This window comes from Pseudochaenichthys georgianus, chromosome 15, assembly GCF_902827115.2.
Source record: "Pseudochaenichthys georgianus chromosome 15, fPseGeo1.2, whole genome shotgun sequence".
NCBI lineage: Eukaryota > Metazoa > Chordata > Actinopteri > Perciformes > Channichthyidae > Pseudochaenichthys > Pseudochaenichthys georgianus.
In genome coordinates this window covers 15,470,573-15,490,891 of record NC_047517.1, presented here as the reverse complement: position 1 = coordinate 15,490,891, position 20,319 = coordinate 15,470,573, and the positions used below count along the sequence as shown (strand labels likewise).

The 20,319-nt window shown below is 48.8% G+C and overlaps 1 protein-coding gene across 1 annotated transcript in view; it reads right to left on the bottom strand.

Moving 5' to 3' along the window:
• Positions 1–20,319, bottom strand: part of wdr11 (WD repeat domain 11) — a 109,983-nt gene that overhangs the window by 83,664 nt on the left and 6,000 nt on the right. The window contains 4 exon segments of the mRNA XM_034100489.1: positions 2,761–2,926; positions 10,241–10,442; positions 10,695–10,868; positions 11,109–11,262. Of these exon segments, the coding sequence (XP_033956380.1) occupies positions 2,761–2,926; positions 10,241–10,442; positions 10,695–10,868; positions 11,109–11,262 (696 nt within the window).

Here is a 20,319-nt window from a genome sequence, read left to right as displayed (position 1 = left end):
TGCCCATTATTTACCCTTCTACAAAAGCACACAAACATAAACCATACACACACATAAGCTGACACAAACACACATACATATACACAGAAGGGCTATCTGTTAATACAGAAGCAACCTTTATCAGTGTTGCTTTTTAGCTTACACATTGAAGCAGCGTTTAGTTCTATTTCGTATATGGCTTCGCCCTCCAAGGCTATCGCTATTGGGTAATCCCCCTGCGCCTCCTTCCGGTATAAATAGGAAGGAGGCCCCGCAATCTGCTCCCTCTTTTCTTCAGCAAACCAGCACAGTTACTGAAGCACAGCAATTGAGAATCATCATGAGCAACAACTGCGTCCGTGATTGTCCCTCATGTGGCTCTGGGTTCATAATGAATTATGACCAGCAGAGATAAAATCAGTATGCGAATCCTGCCTGGGGTCAGAGCACGCGTACGCGGCTCTAAACCAGCAGGTAGCATGCACACACTGCGCCCGTCTCCCCTGGGTGACAGGAAGCGGAGAGCGGACGCTTTGCTGCGGCCGAGGAGGACGATTGACCCGTCCAGGCTTACGAGAGCGGACGGGGCCTCGTGTCCCTGGGGCCGATGCCGGGCAGGAGTCCGAAGAAAAGCAACTCCTGCCCCGCCTCCCTCCACGGTTCACCGTTCCGTTTCCCCTCCCTCCTCTCCTCCGGACGGGGGAGACAGAGTCGGAGCAGGGTGCCAGCTTGGCGGCCGAACATGCTTTCCCCCTCTCCGTCACCACAGCGGCGAATAACATCGCGCTGCTCTCCAACTCGGTGGTGACACTGGTAGAGCGGTCCACCACCGAGGCAGAGGAAATCAGCAAGGCGGCCAGAATGGCGCTCATTCTGTGCGGGTCCTTTGCTGTTTCCCAGGCGAGGATTTGCGTGTGGGTGACACAGATCCAGCCCCACCTCTGGCGGAAGCAGGCGTCTGTTACGGAGACGGCCAGAAAAGTGCTACAGGACGCTCCAATCAGCCCGGACGGCTGTTCGGACCCCAGTTCCACGCCACGGTGGAGTCCATGAAGACGGCCGCGGAACAGGCGGACGGCGTTCGCCAGCATGTACAGCTGGCTCCAGCCTGCTGAGCGCCCACCAACGCTCGCAGCAGCTGCGGCGTCCACGCCGGCCACAGGAGGCCGCAAGCGGAGAGACGCACAGCAACCGCCTCGGCATCAGACTCGCCCTTCGGCGGCTGCAGGGGCTCCGTCCCACGTCTCCGCTGCCCCAACACCCCAGAGACAGGGTCTCCCGGCGACGAGTCAAAGGGGAGTGAGGCTCCCCCGCTCCTGGTCTGCTCCGCGAGAGCCTCCGAGGAAGCAGAGCCGGTAATTAAGCCAGCTGCCACTAATCTGTTGATTAAGTAGACAGCAGGGCTCCCTGCAGAAGCCTGCTGGTTTTAACCTATCGGTTAATAACTGCAGAGCTCGCGGCATTCCTCTGTCCGAGATACGCCTCCTACACACGGTCATAATAACCCATGAGCGCCGTTATAACGCTCGTGTGGACCGCACTGCGCACATCTCCACTCATCCCCTGAGCGTGTACACGCCTCATGATGACAGCCGGAGTGAAACGCAACGTGTGGAGGCTTCCGCGCAGCCCTTTCGCCTCACGGGCAGCGGCGGCGAGGGCAATGGCCTGGCTCGTCACCTGACGACCATTACAAGCTGAGTGCTCCCAGCGGCAGCGCCCGCAGCGCCACGGCGTCAGCGCTCGCTGCAGAAGCCTGCTGGTTTTAACATATCAGTTAATTAACTGCAGAGCTCGCTAATTAAGCCGGCTGCCACTAATCTGTTGATTAAGTAGACAGCAGGGCTCGCGGCAGAAGCCTGCCGGTTTTAACCTCGGTTAATAACCTGCAGAGCTCGTTGCATTCCTTTGTCTGTGATCGCTCCAGTGAGTGGAGAAACTGACAGCTCTCCTCTGGCGTGTCACAAACCCACACAGCCCTCTCCGTGACGCAGCTGCTCGGCGTTGGCGTCAGCTGGTCACGTGGGGATCCCCCTGGGTCTCCCACAGGTGGAGTCCCCAGAGGTGGTTCATTCGCTGCAGAAGCCTGCTGTTTTAACCTATTGGTTTAAACTGCAGAGCTCGCGGCATTCCTCTGTCCCAGATATGCCTCTCCAGACTTTAAAAAAATGGGAAAGTCACCTAAAGTCACGGTGCTGAAGAATGTGGGCCGTAGAAAGGACATAAGGTCAGACAATATGTAAGGACAGTGAGATTTCTGTGCTAACGCTAAGCACTGCCTGGCATTGCTGTTCAGACATCAGACCTTAATGAGTGAGCACTGAGAAGGAGGAAGAAAAGTAGAGAACTTTATTATATACAGCAGGCGGAATTGGCTCCCTGGGAGAATCATTGATAAAAAAGAGCCCTTCGAGTAAAGTAATGAAGGTAGAAACTGGATCATATTATGGGGAAAGAAGGTGATGTAGGAAGCGTGTTGGAGCGAGACAGTGCAGCCGTGCTTTCTTTTATCTCGCCCGAACTAACAAAGACGTCAGAGCAAAAATTGGGAAACATGTCTCTGCGTGAGCCTTGAAATGCAAAGAAGGAATGTCTTTCCCTAAGACAGAATTCTGTGAATACAAAATTAATGCAATTGCAAAATGAGTCACCTGCTCTCCACCAAAAACTAGGTTAACTCTCTTCAGGTTTGCGATTTCCACAAACTTTGATTCTTTCAAGCTATACATAGATAACGATTATATCATTTTTGCTGTTCATGTACTGTATGGCGTGCCTCACCTGAACAAAGGGCACCCCGGAGCGCTCGATGGCCACCACCCCCACGGTCTGGCTGAGCTCCAGGTCCAGGATGAGGATCTCTCTGGGGTAGAGCAGCAGCATGTGGTTCCTCTTGGACGGCAGGTAGGACAGCTGCAGACAGTCGTTCAACGTCACCGCCTCCGCACTGCAGCGCCACAGGAAGAGGAGGACCGGGGGATGCACACAAAGTAGAAAAATCTAATTAATTTCAGTGTCAGGTAATCTGAACTGGGAAAATGTTCTCGAAAAAAAGGGTTAATGATGTATTAATGTATTTCCTACACGTTGGCCATTCTTGTTTTAGACACAGCAAACAAGACATGTTTGAAGAGACCAAACTATAGGTTACTTACGTAACCCCAGTTGTCAGAGTAACATGAAGTGAGATGTCTTACTATGGGATGCGCCTCAACGCGTATGCAAACAGAAGCATCAATCTCATTACGCCAATCCTGATTGGCTGGTGATCTTGACGTCTACGTCAGGGATTCCACCCACCCTTTAATTAGCTTGCGCTACGTCGCAGCGTCATTCAAAATAAGCACCTCTTCTCGCTTCGCCTTAGCAAGAAGGGCTGTCTGGTGAGATATCTCACTTCATGTTACTCTGAGGCCTGGGGTTACGTAAGTAACCTATAGTTCTCATTCATAACACTCCGTTCGATGTCTCACATACGGGATATTGAAACTCCCGTATTGATAGACATGCTTATCTCGAAAATCACCAAAACACCAGAACTTAACAGGTAGAACCCTGTCTCAACACGGGACCCAGCACTGCGCGGGCCACACTTGGAGCAGAGACATCTAGCCTGTAAAAGCGGACAAAAGTGAGCGTTGAGGACCAGCTCGCTGCTGCACAAATGTCTTGGATGGAAACACCCTTGAACAAAGCCCAGGATGTAGCCAGTCCACGAGTAGAATGAGCATGCAGGCCCGTTGGTGCCTGCAAACCCTGAGAGCCGTTGCCTGGTAACGGGCTTGCCCTTATGAGGGTTAGCCCAGGATACAAAGAGTTGGTCATTGCATCGAAACTCTTTTGACCTGTCCATATATATGCGTAAAGCACGGACTGGGCACTGCAAATTGTTCCTCAGAGGAACACAGTGGCAGAGGAAATGCCTCAATGTCAATGGGGGTACATGAGCCAACCACCTTAGGTACAAAGGCAGGGTTGGGCTTCAGCAACACTCTCGTTTGCCCCGGGGCAAACTGAGTGCATGAAGGATGTACAGAGAGCGCATGAATGTCACTGACTCGCTTGGCAGATGCCAGAGCCAGTAACAACACTGTCTTCAGTGACAGTGTTTGTCAGCTTCTTCCAGGGGTTCAAATGGAGGTCGAGTGAGCCCATCTAAAACCACTGCCAGGTCCCATAAGGGCACCAGTGACCTGGAGACAGGGAGGAGCCTGCGAGCCCCTTTCATAAAACGGCAGACCAAAGGATGTTGGCTAGCCGTCTTTCCCTCAAAGCCCACATGGCATGCAGCAATAGCAGCCAGGTACACTCTGATCGTAAAGAAAGCTCTGTGTTTATCAATCAGGTCCTGTAGAAATGACAGATTCACCCCGACAGGACATTGAAAAGAGATCTGTCCTTTTTTTAAAGGCACCACTCCTCAAACACCCTCCACTTACAGTCATAGAGAGACCTGGTGGAGGAAGCTCTCGCACTCTGAATAGTGTTTATCACCTTCTGAGGGAGTCCCACTGTATTCAGGTTATACCACTCACGGGCCAGGCCCATAGTGCCAAGCGCTCTGGGTGTGGGTGAAAAATCGTCCCCCCCGCCTGAGACAGTATGTCCCTGCGTAGCGGGAGCTGCCACGGCTGCCCGCACAGCAGCTGATATATCTCCGCCAGCCAGTACATTGCAGGCCAGTATGGAGCTATTAGGATCAGTGTGTTGTTCTCTCACTCTGGCCAGAGTTGGGGGTATTGGATGTAGAGTCCAGTCTGCATATAGTGGTGCACCTCTGGACAGCAGATCTGCCCCGAGGTTCATCACTCCTGGTACGTGCGTCGCTCTCAGAGAGAGGAGACGTCCGCAGCTCCATAAGATCAGTTTGCGTGCCAGCATGTGTAACTGGAGAGAACGCAATCCCCCATGGCGGTTTATATACGATATTGTGGTCGTGTTATCTGTCCTCACGAGGACATGATGTCCTCTGAGAAAAGGCAGAAAGCATTTCAGGGTGAGGAACACCGCTAAAAGCTCCAGATAATTTATGTGTGACCGTTGGAGGTCTCTGCTCCAGAGACCCCTCACAGGTCGACTTTCGTATATACCCCACCAGCCCGTCAGACATGCGTCTGTGGTGACCACCTTCCGCGATAGGACAGCACCCATAGGCACGCCCCGTACTAGAAAAGTCGGGTGGTGCCATTACGCATTTCATAGTGACCATCACTCTCCGCGCGCCATGACGCACGGGGTCCAGTCTGAGGGCAGCCACCCAGCGCTGAAATTCCCTCATGTGTAAGCGTCCCAGTCGTACCACCAGGACGGCTGACGCCATGAGCCCCAGTAACCGCAGACATGATCTGAAGAGAACATATTTGCGTGGCTGGAAATGAGCGAGGCAAGCCCTGAAGGCTTTCACTCTCTCTGCTGACAGGCGGGCTGTAAAGGACACCAAATTCAGGCGTAGGCCCAGGAAGAGTACAGTCTGGGCTGGGGACAACATGCTCTTTTCTGTGTTTATTACAAACCCAGGTCGAGCAGGTGTTTTACGAGGACATTCGTCTGCGTAATAGCCTCTTGCTCCGACTGTGCGAGAAGGAGCCAATCGTCCAGATAAGTTGCCAGGCGAATACCCCGTTGTCTTAACGGGGCTATCGCGGCTTCCGTACACCGTACAAACACTCGTGGACTGAGAGACAGACCGAAGGGAAGTACTCTGTACTCGTAACAGACACCCTGAAAGGCGAACCTCAGATATCTCCTGTGTGGATAATATACGGGAATGTGGAAATACGCATCTTTCAGGTCGACTGATGTGAACCAATCGTTCTGGCGCACGAGACGCAACAGAGATGTGTGAGTGAGCATTCTGAATTTGTATCTTTTGAGATATTTGTTCAGAGCCCTCAAATCTAGTATAGGCCGAATCCCGTTCCCTCGCCGTTTGGGAACGAGGAAATACTTGGAATAAAAGCCGCTCTGACTCTGTTCGGAGGGTATTATAGATATAGCCTTCTTGTCTAGTAGCGAGAGGATCTCTTGCTCTAGAATATGGACCGACTCTCCCCGGGCTTGCGAATGCAGAATGCCCGAAAAGTGAGGGGGGGTGACAGCGAATTGGAGTCTGTAACCCCGTGTTATTGTCTTGAAAACCCAAGCAGAATCTGTGAGCATCCTCCACTTTTCGCTTCTCAAAGCGAGTGGAGATGTCACATCTCTGTCGTCTGCACTCTGTGTCTTTATTTGTTGTGTTATGGGGCCCTCTTGTGTCTGAACACGATGGTACCCCAGGTTGACAACCCCGGTCGACACTGCGCATGCGCGTGGCGGTGATGCCTTCACAGCCCCGTCCATCGTCCGCCTTCTGAGAGAGGTAGCAGCCACTCTTAGAAGGGGGGGTAGACGTCAGACTGTTTATTGTTTTTATTGTCTTTCTTTTCATTGTTATTGACTGCGCCCTTGGCTTTAAGCCTGGAAACGACAGTGGAAAATGATTAAAAGACAATATTGATGACATGTGTTTGTGTGACTTAAACGAGCAGCGGAGCTTGCTGTCGTTGATGTTAAGTCCAGTTCCCTCATGGCGCGAACTTGAGGATGACGTTCTGACATCACTCGAGGCGGAGGGAAGATGGGGGCATGGTTGCACCCCGGAAACACATGAGCATCTAACACTGGAACGTGTTCTGGAGCTGGAGAACAGGGAACTTCCAGAGCTCCTTTATCGAGGAGAGGAGGCTGTCAGGCCGCCCTCTTTTTCTTCTTCGTCTGGTGGCTGAAAGTCTGGGCCGGCTGTGCCTAAGCGGCTGCTGCCGGAACCGGAGACTTTCTTGGCCAGCCCGTCCTCGCCTCGTGTCTGGGCTGGAGACCCGGGGCGGGCTCTGGCCTCTGCTGTTTCGGGATCTTGAAACGGGCAGGACGTGAGGCAGCCTGAGCGAAGGACTGCCGTGGGGCCGTTGAAGGCGGCGGCTGGACCCTTCGGGGAAGACAAAGCTGGAGAGCCTCATCCTCCTTCTTTTTGGACTCACACCGCTGCTGCATCGAAGCTAGAGCGGAGCCAAATATGCCCTCGGGAACAATAGGCATGTCCAAGACGTCCTCTTTTTCCCGGTCTGGAAGGTTCGTCAGGGTAAGCCACCTGGCTCTCTCCTGTACCACCATTATCCCCAGTGCTTTGCCCGTGGCTTGGACTGCACAGCGCTGCACGCGCGATTTCGTCCCACACGGCAGGCTCAGGTTTGACCGTCATGTCCTCGCAGAGCTCCGCCTGGTAGGCGGTCAGCAGCGAGGAGACGTTGAGCGCCCTGGCGGACAAAGCTGCGGCTTTATAGGCTCGTTCGGTCATTGCTGACTGGAAGCGGTCTGCCTTTGCCGGTAGCGTGGGGTTCCTGCTTGGTGCCGAAGTCAGCCGCGGTTGGAGGTGGGCTGCCACCAGCGGCTCCATGGGCGGCATGCGGAGCAGGCTGAGCTTCTCCATACCGTCACAGTCCAAAGAGGAGGTACCCTGGATTGGGGTCTTGTTGCTGAAAGGGCGGTCTCTCCACGAGACCGACACCTCGTCCAGCATCTCTGGAAAGACTGGGAGAAGCTGCTTCCTCATCCTCGCTGCTTGGGGCAAGTTCTTCCCCTCATTGCGAGATCTGGAGGTCTCCTTGGCCACTTCAGGCCAGGGGATGTCCAGCCTGGACACAGTGCGTTGGCACACGGCCTGCAAGTCCATACTGAGGCAGCGCGAAGCTGGTGTGCTTTCGCCCGGGGGAGCGGACATCGCCTCCGGCTTGACAACCCGGGCAGATGAAACAAGGATGTCATCTTCGTGCTCATCCGAGTCGGATAAGAGGAACTCAGAGGCATCCTCTTCATCCTCCTCCATATAATCCAGCTGTAGGACATCCTCCACGGGTGGAACCACGGTGAGATCCAGCTGGGAGCCCCAGCTTGACACAACGCGGGGCTCCGCTCTTGCCGCCACCGGGCCCCAGCCTGACACGGCGCGGGGCTCCGATTCCGCGGCTACCGCCGTTCTCGAGCCCCAGCCTGACACGACGCGGGGCTCCGATTCCGCGGCTACCGCCGTTCTCGAGCCCCAGCCTGACACAGTGCGGGGCTCAATCTCCGCGGCGGTCGCCACCATGTCCCGATTGCCGGCCGGCGAATCAACGGACATGAAGGGGTCCTGTCCCGACAGGCTAGCTTGGCACGCTAGCCGTCGGCGGAGGCTATTGATGGTGAAGCGGGCACAATGCCCGCACGAACCGGGGGTATCGATAGCTTCCTGGGCGTGTTCCAGCCCAAGGCAGGACGAGCAGACCTGGTGTGAGTCCGAGATCTTAAACCTGCAGCCGCAGAGCCGAGCCTCCGACTCCTCTGGTGTGAGGGAGAGAAGGGTCCATCCTCGTTTGCCGGGGTGTCGGCGCAGAGGGACAAGCTAGTAACAGGTATGTTACCGAGTAAATAAATAAAGAAATCCAACCTTATCGTTATTCCGAAAGAAAAAACGGCGGGGCAAATTACAATATTAACTGGTGTGTTAATATTTGTTCAATTCTTCTGCAAAGCAAAAAAGTAACCGGCAAGCGCCCGTCGACCGAATGTTAGCTTGGGTTCAGTCTGTGGACCGTTAAGCTAGCCCGGCTACTGATATTCGAGATGTGCTCTGAAGCGAGAAGAGGTGTTTGAATGACGCTGCGACGTAGCGCAAGCTACTTAAAGGGTGGGTGGATTCCCTGACGTAGACGTCAAGATCACCAGCCAATCAGGATTGGCGTAATGAGATTGATGCTTCTGTTTGCATACGCGTTGAGGCACATCCCATAGTGAGACATCGAACAGAGTGTTATGAATGAGAACGTGTCACACACCAACAGAAGACACAAAGAGTGAAATGGACACGGCGGCCGAGTGAAGTGAGAGAGAATAAAGGAAAGTAAGATTAATGGAGTGGTTGTTATTAGAGTTGGTTGAGTAGGTGGAAAGAGAGGCGGCTATAAATAAGCCTGTGTGACAGCCACAGCCACTCAGGCAGGAAGCAGGCAGCACATCAAACAGGCCTTTGGTCCCTGATCCACCCAAACTTTTTGTAAAGTTATGTCTAACACAATTAAAATGTCAGTGTTCAATTTAATACTTAATGGAGAAAAAATAGGTACTCGTTTTTGTAAATTGAAGTATTGAATACAGGTGAAGTCACAACACATAATACATTCACTCATTTTAACTTGTTTAACCCTGAGAATGAAAATTCAATGTTTTACTTTGTCACATTGATCAATCTTAAATCTTGCTTGGGTAGAACAAATAAACAACCTAAGGCACAAAATGAAAACATAATCCAAAATCCATTATTATTCTCCAATAGCGAAACCTGTTATTTCATCCTTTTGACAGAAACATCATTTTCGACTTCAGATCTCTCAGGTGTGATCAATAGTTTGTTTGTTTTTTGTTGTGTGTATTCTACCAAACATCATTTCTCCCAAAGAGGCAAGTAGACTTAACCACATAGTGACATCACTTTGTAACACCAGTGCTCCAACACAATGTATGTGATTTGCTTAGGGGCGGGAAATCTCTTGGCAGTTGGCCAATCACAATAGAGCCAGCCAGCTAACCAATCAGCAGACTGGGCTCTGGTTTCAGACAGAGGGTGAAAAGAGGTGCTGCAGTGTGAGGAAAATAAAGAGCTTTTTGAACATTAAAGCATATAGATATGTCACAGTAGAGGCACAAAATACAAATATGAACCTGAAAATGAGCAGAATATGTCTTCCTTAAGTTATTGAAAAAAAGGGTAAGAGCAGCACATGTTACAGAGACACAAAAGGAGTGTATAATTGGCATTCTCAACCTGCCGAGAGCTCATTCAATGGTGTATTGTGCTACATAGATAGACTTGTTTACATTTTATTACACATTTGGATTAACAATGAACTCATATATCATGAAATTAAACTTTTTGTCTTCATTTTTACCTGCAGCAGAGGACATAATATTATACCTACATGCTGACAGGTGCAGATTCACTACAGGTCAAGGGCATACAACAAATACAAACACTTTAGATATCCTTAGACCAAGACATTGTTTGATAACATTCTTGGAACTGCTTGTATAAAACTCAAGTGAGTTGACCCAGAGCAAAGTCCTTGATTCGAGGTTGTTCTAGTAAAACTTTTAGGGACCTTACTTAAAATGCAGAGAAGGTTGCTGGTGGATTTACTGACATATGGGCAAAGTTTTAAATTAGCAATACATTTATAAAGAAATTCTGACTTACGTGGGTTTTTCATTGGTGATGAGCACTTTGACCTTGTTGAGGGCCTTCTTGGCGCCTGTGGGGGCAAGGGAGATGGCGGAGGCAGGCTTGGTGTGGGCAGGGCTTGCATGAGGGCTGGCGATGTAGACCTTTTTACCAGCGCTGCCCGGGGGTTTGGAGTGGGAGAAGTCTGTGATAAAGACTATTCCTTCACTGGTCAGCACTGCCAAAAGACAGAAAAAAAACGTATAAAAGCTGCATATGCTGTCACAACTGTCAGTAAAGAGAAATGGTAAAATATATTTATTTCAATTTAAAAGGAAGGCAGCAAAGTCTCTCTCATATTTGTCATCTTAATATATCTTAAATATAATTCCACCTCCAATTACAAAAAAGTTAACAAAATAAAAAATGTAAACAGCGTATAAACAAAGGCTGAGTCACATTTTTTTCGACACATTTGTTGATAACTTACATGCCATATTGGAGGGGTCAAAGGGGTCAAATGAGAAGGAGAGGATGTTCTCAGCGTAGCTCTTCTTCCACAGCTTGGTGCCCGTGTCTCCGTTCCACAGCACGATGTAGTTGGGAGGGTGGATGGCCAACAGTAGATCACGAGACGCATCCTGATTCCATAACCACTCCAAGTCTGGCAGAGAAAGAGCAAGAAACAGAGGGGAGAATAAAGAGTAAAGTAAGTGCCAGAACAGAAAGGGCAGAGAATGATGGTAAGAGCTTCTTAATGAAAACAAATAGTCAACAACAGTTCCAAGTTTCTCCTTGGCAGGGCCCCTGGGGTTGATATCCTTCCTCTACAGAACTGAGGGACAAGAAATCAATCCAAGCCTACATGAGAGGAAGAGGGGGGGGTTTGTGGAAGGTATCTTACCCTGGATAGGTTTGGAGTGCTCCTGGATCTCACAATGGGCGGTGCCGCTGACCACATCCCACACTATGATCTTCCCCGAGGCGTCTCCTGAGGCCAGCCGCAGACAGTAGGGAGAGCTCTGGTTGTGGTAGTAGTTCTCCCTGGACCATTTCACCTACAAAACACCAGAGGTAACATACAGTAAGTTAAAGTAGCAATCAGAGGTGGGACCAAGTCATTGTTTTGCAAGTCCGAGTCAAGTCTCAAGTCTTTGCGCTCAAGTCCAAGTCGAGTCTCAAGTCAGGTTGGGCAAGTTCAAGTCAAGTCCAAGTCCTAAACTTTGACAAAACGAGTCATAAACAAGTCATTATGCGTTTTTCACCAAATGTAATGACATTGATCAACAGAATAATATTTAATAATCAAATTGCTCTTTATTAGTACATTAATAATTAATATATAATCAATTTTCTCTCTGCTGGTAAAGTAACACGTTTTTTTCTATTTTAAGAGGGAACAGTAAGGTAAGGCTGCCGTGACGGTTTGATTCAGAAGGAGTTTAATGTATAAGATCCCTGATGTTGAGGTGACCAGAATGTTTATTTCCACTGTGTACAACATGTTGTAAGGGACCCACAATCTATCTTTATGCAAGGGATAATGTGCAGCCAGGCGGTCTCTATGGGGAAGAGAACACCTGCATCTAGATCCCTCTGCAGGTGGTACTTTAACTATATTTTGATGCTAACACTTTTGTACTTTTACTTGTAATATTTTGAATGCAGGACTTTTTATTGTAACCGAGTATTCCTACACTCTGGTGCTTTTGTACTCAAGTACAAGATCTGAACTTCTCCCACCTCTAACAGTAAACCATGAGTGCTTACCAAAATAAAGGTAACCAAAAAAGGTTATTTTAATTTTACAAATCCTGCACTTAGCTTTGCTTTCTCCAATATCATTGAAAAGCAGCCAGATGCTGCTTCTTTTTTCGGTTTTCGCTAATTTCGTCTCCCCGTCGCTCTGTGCAGCTGGCCTGTACCACTACACCTGCTGTGCCCCCCACCCTTCTTTCACATAATGGTATGATCCTAGTGCATCCTCGCATATGATTGGCCGCATGGTGGCCCAGCTAAATAAAGTCCCGCCCCTGCCTGCAAGGATTCTCAGCAAGAGTAGGAGCGGCTGAAGATTCTGCTCTCCCCGACGGGAGTCTGCTCTTCTAGCAGCAGCTCGCGATCGGCGTGTTGGAGACCTCTGAATTAAATTATTAAGTCACCACAAGTCAGAAGGCTCAAGTACAAAGTCAAGTCCCGAGTCATTGGTGTTCAAGTCCAAGTCGAGTCGCAAGTGTTTTGTGATTTTGTCAAGTCGAGTCTCAAGTCATCAAATTGGTGACTCGAGTCTGACTCGAGTCCAAGTCATGTGACTCGAGTCCACACCTCTGGTAGCAATACTGTGTAAAAATACACAGCTGCAAGGAAAGGTCCTGCATTCAAATTCCTACTCAAGAAAGTACAAAAGTATAAGGATGAAAATGTATTTAAAGTAACAAGGGAAAAGGACTCATTATGCAGTATAGCCCATTTCAGAATCGTATATATTACATTATTGGATTATAGTTATTGATGCATTATTGTTTTCATAACTTCAACATTACATTTGGTAAGGGTTGGGTTTATTTGAAATACATTGAATTCAGTTGGTTAGCTTTACATGTAATAATATATCTTAAAACAGCAATCTCCCTTGGATTTTTTAATCCTTGAATGGCTTTTAATTTTGGTTAATTTTAATGGTATCATTGTTCATGTTTTGTTGTTTTTCTGTATCTTGCTCTGTTTAGCACTTTGCTGCCTGAAAGGTGAAAAAGTAACAAGTAACTAAAAAGTATTCAAGTAAAAAAGTATGTGCATCCAAATGATACTAGAATTAAAGTATAAACAGCGTGAAGTACGAGGACTTAATATTTGATCTTAAGTACAGTTATTGAGTAAATAGACTTCCACCACTGCCCAACACAAAACATATGATTAATATTTGCCAGTCGCTATGGCAGTGTTTCTCAAAGTGGGGGGCGCGCAGAGGCATGACAGGGGGGGCGGGGCGCGTGAGACCAGTTACGACAAAAAAAAATCAAATCAAGTTTTATTTATATAGCACATTTATAAACAATTTTTGGTCGAGCCAAAGTGCTGTACATAACATTAAAATCGCCTACAGTAGAGACACTTTACAGCAAATACAACAGCACAGATTGTTCAGAATATCATTATGAGAAAAACGACACCCTCTATCCTTAGACCCTCACATCGTACAAGGAAAAACTTCCAGAGAAAACCCACAGTTTAAGGGGAAAAAATGGGAGAAACGTCAGGGAGAGCAACAGAGGAGGGATCCCTCTCCCAGGACGGACAGACGTGCAATAGATGCCGTTTGTAAATCGAAGAGATAATACATTTTACAGCATATAGAGCGAATGTTAGGAAATGCATGTGTCTGTAATAAGAAGATGAATCCACGAGGATGTAAGCAAATGGTTATGACGTTGGCATGACCGGCGGAAGTTACACTTAGAAACCTTAGAAACCTATGAGGGCGCTGTAGGACACAGGTGTGTAATGTACATGTTGAGGATGGAAGGTCAATAGGCGGCGTCAGGGGGGCGCTAGGGGGTGCTACAGGTCACCCTAGGATAGCCATAGCACCCCCTAAGCACCCCCAAGAAATGTATGTCTTTTTTTTTTGTATGTCTGAAATTCATCATTTGAAAAATGATTGATTCGAAAACAATATGCTACAGTACAAGTATGTCTGGGTCTCTGTGTTTCATTCAAGCTCTGCTATGTGTGTGTGTGTGTGTGTGGTGTGTGTGGTGTGTGTGTGTGTGTGTGTGTGGTGTGTGTGTGTGTGTGTGTGTGTGTGTGTGTGTGTGTGTGTGTGTGTGTGTGTGTGTGTGTGTGTGTGTGTGTGTGTGTGTGTGTGTGTGTGTGTGTGTGTGTGTGTGTGTGTGTGTGTGTGTGTGTGTGTGTGTGTCGCTAACGGATATAAGGAGCTTTTTCAACAACAAGGTGGGGGGATCTTGCCTGTCAGACTGAGAGGTTCAGATAACCTCAGCTCAGTGAGGTAAAAGACTCTCAGTGTTTAAATTACCCACTGACATTAGTTATCTCAGTGTCTCAAACGGTTTGGTCACGATTAAAGTAAACAATTATTTCCGAGGCACACGTTTATATGATCATAATAGGTATAAAAAAATAAGAGAATAAATGAAAAACAGTTATGAAATACTATGACAGTAAAACAAGAATACAGTTTAAAAGGGGAGTGATTTGTAAATATCCGTAAAGAAAAAGTCAATCTGTTTACAGTTCTGTTTCATATGGGTGTTGAGAGATGTATCCATAGATCTCTTCATTTAGCTCTCAAAGTGCACCAGTTTGATGCATTCAAGTTCAATATTTTAAAGAAAATCTTCCCGGGGGAGCATCCCCCCCGGACCCCCTAGAGGATGTTAGGTCCACTCCCCACTTGTAAAAATAGTATTTTACCCCTGCTTACACCTATATGCCGTGAGCTGATTATCGAGCCTTCATTGTAACATTGTGTCGCGGGTGTACTGTGTACAGTATGTGCGTGGGGAATGTTGCAGTAATCAGTGGAATTCCACAAGGGAGTGTCCTGGGTCCTGCACTGTTTGTCGTCTATATCAACGACCTACCCGATAATGTGAGCTCCATTTTCAGATGTTTGCAGATGATACTAAAGTCTTCAAGGTAATTAAGTGTAAAGACGATGCAGAAAAACTTCAGTCAGATCTCAGAGAATTGCTGAGGTGGTCCGAGTGTTGGCAGCTCAAATTCAATGCAGCAAAGTGCAAAGTAATGCACTTAGGTTTTCAGAACCCAAAATATGAGTATAATATGGGTGATGATTCAAACACTATAAACCTATCCGAGACTCAGAATGAAAAGGACCTTGGTGTGAATGTTGATAATACCCTGACATTTAGTGACCATATCCGCCGGGAAAGTAACAAAGCGAATGGTATCCTAGCAATGATGCGCAGATCATACACTTATTTGGACTGTGACGTAGTACGTAGTTTATACATCTCTCTTGTACGGCCCGCCTCGAGTATGGGAATGTCCCTTGGTCCCCCATGTACAAAAAGGATGCTGAGCTCATCGAGAAAATACAGAGAAGGGCAACGAAGCTGGTTCGAGAACTAAAGGACCTATCATATCAAGAACGACTGCAAAGTCTTAAGATCCTGAGTATGTATTATAGAAGGGCGAGGGGAGATATGATCGAAGTTTTCAAATATCTCCACAACATCTACAAAACATCATGCCCACTACAACGGGATTAGAACACCAGGACTCGTGGACACTGTCTCGAGGAAACAGTACTCAAGGCTGGCTATCTGCCGCAACTTTTTCAGCCTGCTTGTGGTTGACTTGTGGAATGACCTGCCAGAAAGCGTTGTCACATCCAAGACGGTTAACTGTCTCAAGTCCGGCCTCGACCATTACTGATCAAACATCACCTTCACTTTGGACTATATGACTGTTGCCAGCATCCATAGTATATAAAAAACAGTGATCTACTTATTTATGAGCGACTAAAAAGCCTTAGGCCTATTACAGCCGTATCCTATTGATTGATTGATTGATTGATTGAGTACAAAATTCCACTGTAGCGACCGGTACATTAATGGGAAACCCTAAATGTTTGAGCACCCGAAACATCAAGCTACCCCATAGCACCCCCAAAAGAAAATCTCTGGCGCTGCCACTGAGCCTGCAACCCCGTTTTGAAGAGATGTGCAGTGCAAACAGGCTCATTGCAGCCACTAATGCTGTGATGAGACACACTTTTTGCCAAATATCAGGGGGGGGCAGACTTTTTTTTTTCTCCAAAGGGGGGCCTGACAGAAAAAGTTTGAGAACCACTACACTATGGAAATATTGCAAGACTTTTACATTTTACCATTAAAAAAAGAAAATGATGAATTTGAATGAAAACAGAGGCAATATTGTCTGTACTGTAAGTCTATCCAGATCAGGTATTGTTCTGTATAAGTGCTTTTACATGTTAACTATGGTGCAAAGCAGGGTTAAGGGAAAGAAAAACTATGCAGTTCTAAAGAACTAACACCATAGAAATGTATGCTAAAAAGACAAATGACTTTGAACAAGTTTGTGTTTAAATAATTGATTATGTATGTGTATTTTTTCCTGAATAGGCATGCTTCGTGCTATGCCAACTCCTTCCTTTTTTCTCCCTTTTATTCTGCAAGCTTTCTTGTGTCGGGCTGTGTGGTGAGGAATGGCTCGCTGCTGTGGCTGCAGTGCTTTACAAGATTAAAGTGTGCTTTGCTGTGAGGAATGAGAGTCTCGGATTGAGCCCAGGCACTGATAATCACCACACGATTTATTGCCCATTATTTACCCTTCTACAAAAGCACACAAACATAAACCATACACACACATAAGCTGACACAAACACACATACATATACACAGAAGGGCTATCTGTTAATACAGAAGCAACCTTTATCAGTGTTGCTTTTTAGCTTACACATTGAAGCAGCGTTTAGTTCTATTTCGTATATGGCTTCGCCCTCCAAGGCTATCGCTATTGGGTAATCCCCCTGCGCCTCCTTCCGGTATAAATAGGAAGGAGGCCCCGCAATCTGCTCCCTCTTTTCTTCAGCAAACCAGCACAGTTACTGAAGCACAGCAATTGAGAATCATCATGAGCAACAACTGCGTCCGTGATTGTCCCTCATGTGGCTCTGGGTTCATAATGAATTATGACCAGCAGAGATAAAATCAGTATGCGAATCCTGCCTGGGGTCGGAGCACGCGTATACGCGGCTCTAAACCAGCAGGTAGCATGCACACACTGCGCCCGTCTCCCCTTGGGTGACAGGAAGCGGAGAGCGGACGCTCTTGCTGCGGCCGAGGAGGACGATTGACCCGTCCAGGCTTACGAGCCGCGGACGGGGCCTCGTGTCCCTGGGGCCGAGCCGGGCAGGAGTCCGAAGAAAAGCAACTCCTGCCCCGCCTCCCTCCACGGTTCACCGTTCGGTTTCCCCTCCCTCCTCTCCTCCGGACGGGGGAGACAGAGTCGGAGCAGGGTGCCAGCTTGGCGGCCGAACATGCTTTCCCCCTCTCCGTCACCACAGCGGCGAATAACATCGCGCTGCTCTCCAACTCGGTGGTGACACTGGTAGAGCGGTCCACCACCGAGGCAGAGGAAATCAGCAAGGCGGCCAGCAATGGCGCTCATTCTGTGCGGTCCTTTGCTGTTCCCAGGCGAGGATTTCGTGTGGGTGACACAGATCCAGCCCACCTCTGGCGGAAGCAGGCGTCTGTTACGGAGACGGCCAGAAAAGTGCTACAGGACGCTCCAATCAGCCCGGACGGCTGTTCGGACCCCAGTTCCCCACTGGTGGAGTCCATGAAGACGGCCGCGGAACAGGCGGACGGCATTCGCCAGCATGTACAGCTGGCTCCAGCCTGCTGAGCGCCCACCAACGCTCGCAGCAGCTGCGGCGTCCACGCCGGCCACAGGAGGCCGCAAGCGGAGAGACGCACAGCAACCGCCTCGGCATCAGACTCGCCCTTCGGCGGCTGCAGGGGCTCCGTCCCACGTCTCCGCTCCCCACACCCCAGAGACAGGGTCTCCCGGCGGCGAGTCAAAGGGGAGTGAGGCTCCCCCGCTCCTGGTCTGCTCCGCGAGAGCCTCCGAGGAAGCAGAGCCGGTAATTAAGCCAGCTGCCACTAATCTGTTGATTAAGTAGACAGCAGGGCTCCCTGCAGAAGCCTGCTGGTTTTAACCTATCGGTTAATAACCTGCAGAGCTCGCGGCATTCCTCTGTCCGAGATACGCCTCCTACACACGGTCATAATAACCCATGAGCGCCGTTATAACGCCTCGTGTGGACCGCACTGCGCACATCTCCACTCATCCCCTGAGCGTGTACACGCCTCATGATGACAGCCGGAGTGAAACGCAACGTGTGGAGGCTTCCGCGCAGCCCTTTCGCCTCACGGGCAGCGGCGGCGAGGGCAATGGCCTGGCTCGTCACCATGACGACCATTACAAGCTGAGTGCTCCCAGCGGCAGCGCCCGCAGCGCCACGGCGTCAGCGCTCGCTGCAGAAGCCTGCTGGTTTTAACATATCAGTTAATTAACTGCAGAGCTCGCTAATTAAGCCGGCTGCCACTAATCTGTTGATTAAGTAGACAGCAGGGCTCGCGGCAGAAGCCTGCCGGTTTTAACCTCGGTTAATAACCTGCAGAGCTCGTTGCATTCCTTTGTCTGTGATCGCTCCAGTGAGTGGAGAAACTGACAGCTCTCTCTGGCGTGTCACAAACCCACACAGCCCTCTCCGTGACGCAGCTGCTCGGCGTTGGCGTCAGCTGGTCACGTGGGGATCCCCCTGGGTCTCTCCCACAGGTGGAGTCCCCAGAGGTGGTTCATTCGCTGCAGAAGCCTGCTGTTTTAACCTATTGGTTTATAAACTGCAGAGCTCGCGGCATTCCTCTGTCCCAGATATGCCTCCTACACACGGTCATAATAAATCCAACATTGAGAGAGAGAGAGAGTGAGAGGAGAGAGAGATGAGAGGGACGAGAGAGAGGAAGAGAAAGAAAGAGTAGAAAGAAGCGAACTGGAAGAAAAAAAAAAAGAAGAAAAAGAGAGAGGAGGAGAGAGAGAGAGAGAGAGAGAGAGAGAGAGAGAGAGAAATATATTTGCGAGTTACATAGGAAACTATGATATGAACTCAGGGCCGGCCCGTAGCACTGGCGTAATAGATGTTCGCCTAGGGCGCCAGATCTGGAGAGGCGCTGCGCTGGCAGCTCTGGGAGGGAAAAACCCATTTTTGACCGTTGGTGCTCATCCTAATTTTCGGCCTTGATGTAACAATATTCATAATTAAGTAAATGTAACACCCTTTTCATCCTGGTTACACTTTTCATTTGCCCTGTACGATTGGCGCTGTAAGTGATGAAAATGGGGGATGTTGGCTTATCTGGCAACCGCAGTTCACAGCCAAAGTGCGAGTGAGCGGGGATGCGAGCGAGCGAGGGAGAGAGGGAGAGAGGGAGAGAGGGAGAGAGGAGAGAGGGAGGGTGCACCGGTACCGGCGCTGTTGTTATTAGAATCTGGTGCTCGAAGAAGATGTGTCTACAATAATGTGGAGGGAGAGTCCTCTCCAGTCAGACTGAGAGGCTGATAACTACAGCTCAGTGAGGTAAAGGACTCTTGAGGGTTTAGATAGTTCACTTTAGTCTAAGTTCAAACGGTTTGATCACAATTGATGTAAACACATATTTCCAAGGTACTCCTTTATAATTATTGGGATAAACACGTTTTAAATCATTCCAATGTATACTATAGGACAGTAACCAAAAATATCCTTTAAAACTGGAGAGATAAAAAAAAAAATGTTAACTGGTCAAATAAGATATGAATGAACAACATAAATAAAATAAGTTACATTAATTTGTTATTGGCTATGGTAGGTTATTGGTTATGTTCACATACTTATTTAATTACATCCACTTGTCTAAGATGACAACAGAGACTTTCGACCCAAAACCAGCTGTTGACTTGTGGATGCAAGCAGCATCCAGAGAGAAAGAAGTAGGCCTATCATCAGCTACCATGTCTGACAGAGAGGAAGACAGTGATGACAGCTTGTAGGATTACTGGTCGTGCTAATGTTGTCTTGTGTTCACCTCTGCATGTGTGTTCTGTGTTCACCTCTGCATGTGTGTTCAGTGCCGTGTGTCTGGCAAATAAAGTCAAGACCCCCTCAAAAGTTACGGTTTATTTCATTTTAAGGATGAGCACCAAGCAACATCTCCAGGTGCTCCTTTGAGAACCAGGGCAAAAAAGTTATGTGCACCCCTGGTTATAACACCTCGTGTGGACAGCACTGCACACACCACTACTCATCCCCTGGGCGTGTACACTCCTCATGATGAGAGCCAGAGTGAAATGCAGCGTGTGGAGATTCCCTCGCTGCCCTTTCGCCTCAAGAAGCGCGAGCGGCGAGGGCGTGGCTCGTCACCATGACGACCATTACAGCATATCTGAGAGAAGCCTCTCCACCCGCAGTTCCATGGGATACAAGAAACACTCCCGTCATCCCAGGAACAGTGTCTTGCGCTCCATTCAGCGCTGCTGGAACTCCTGTTGAAAGAGGATATTTC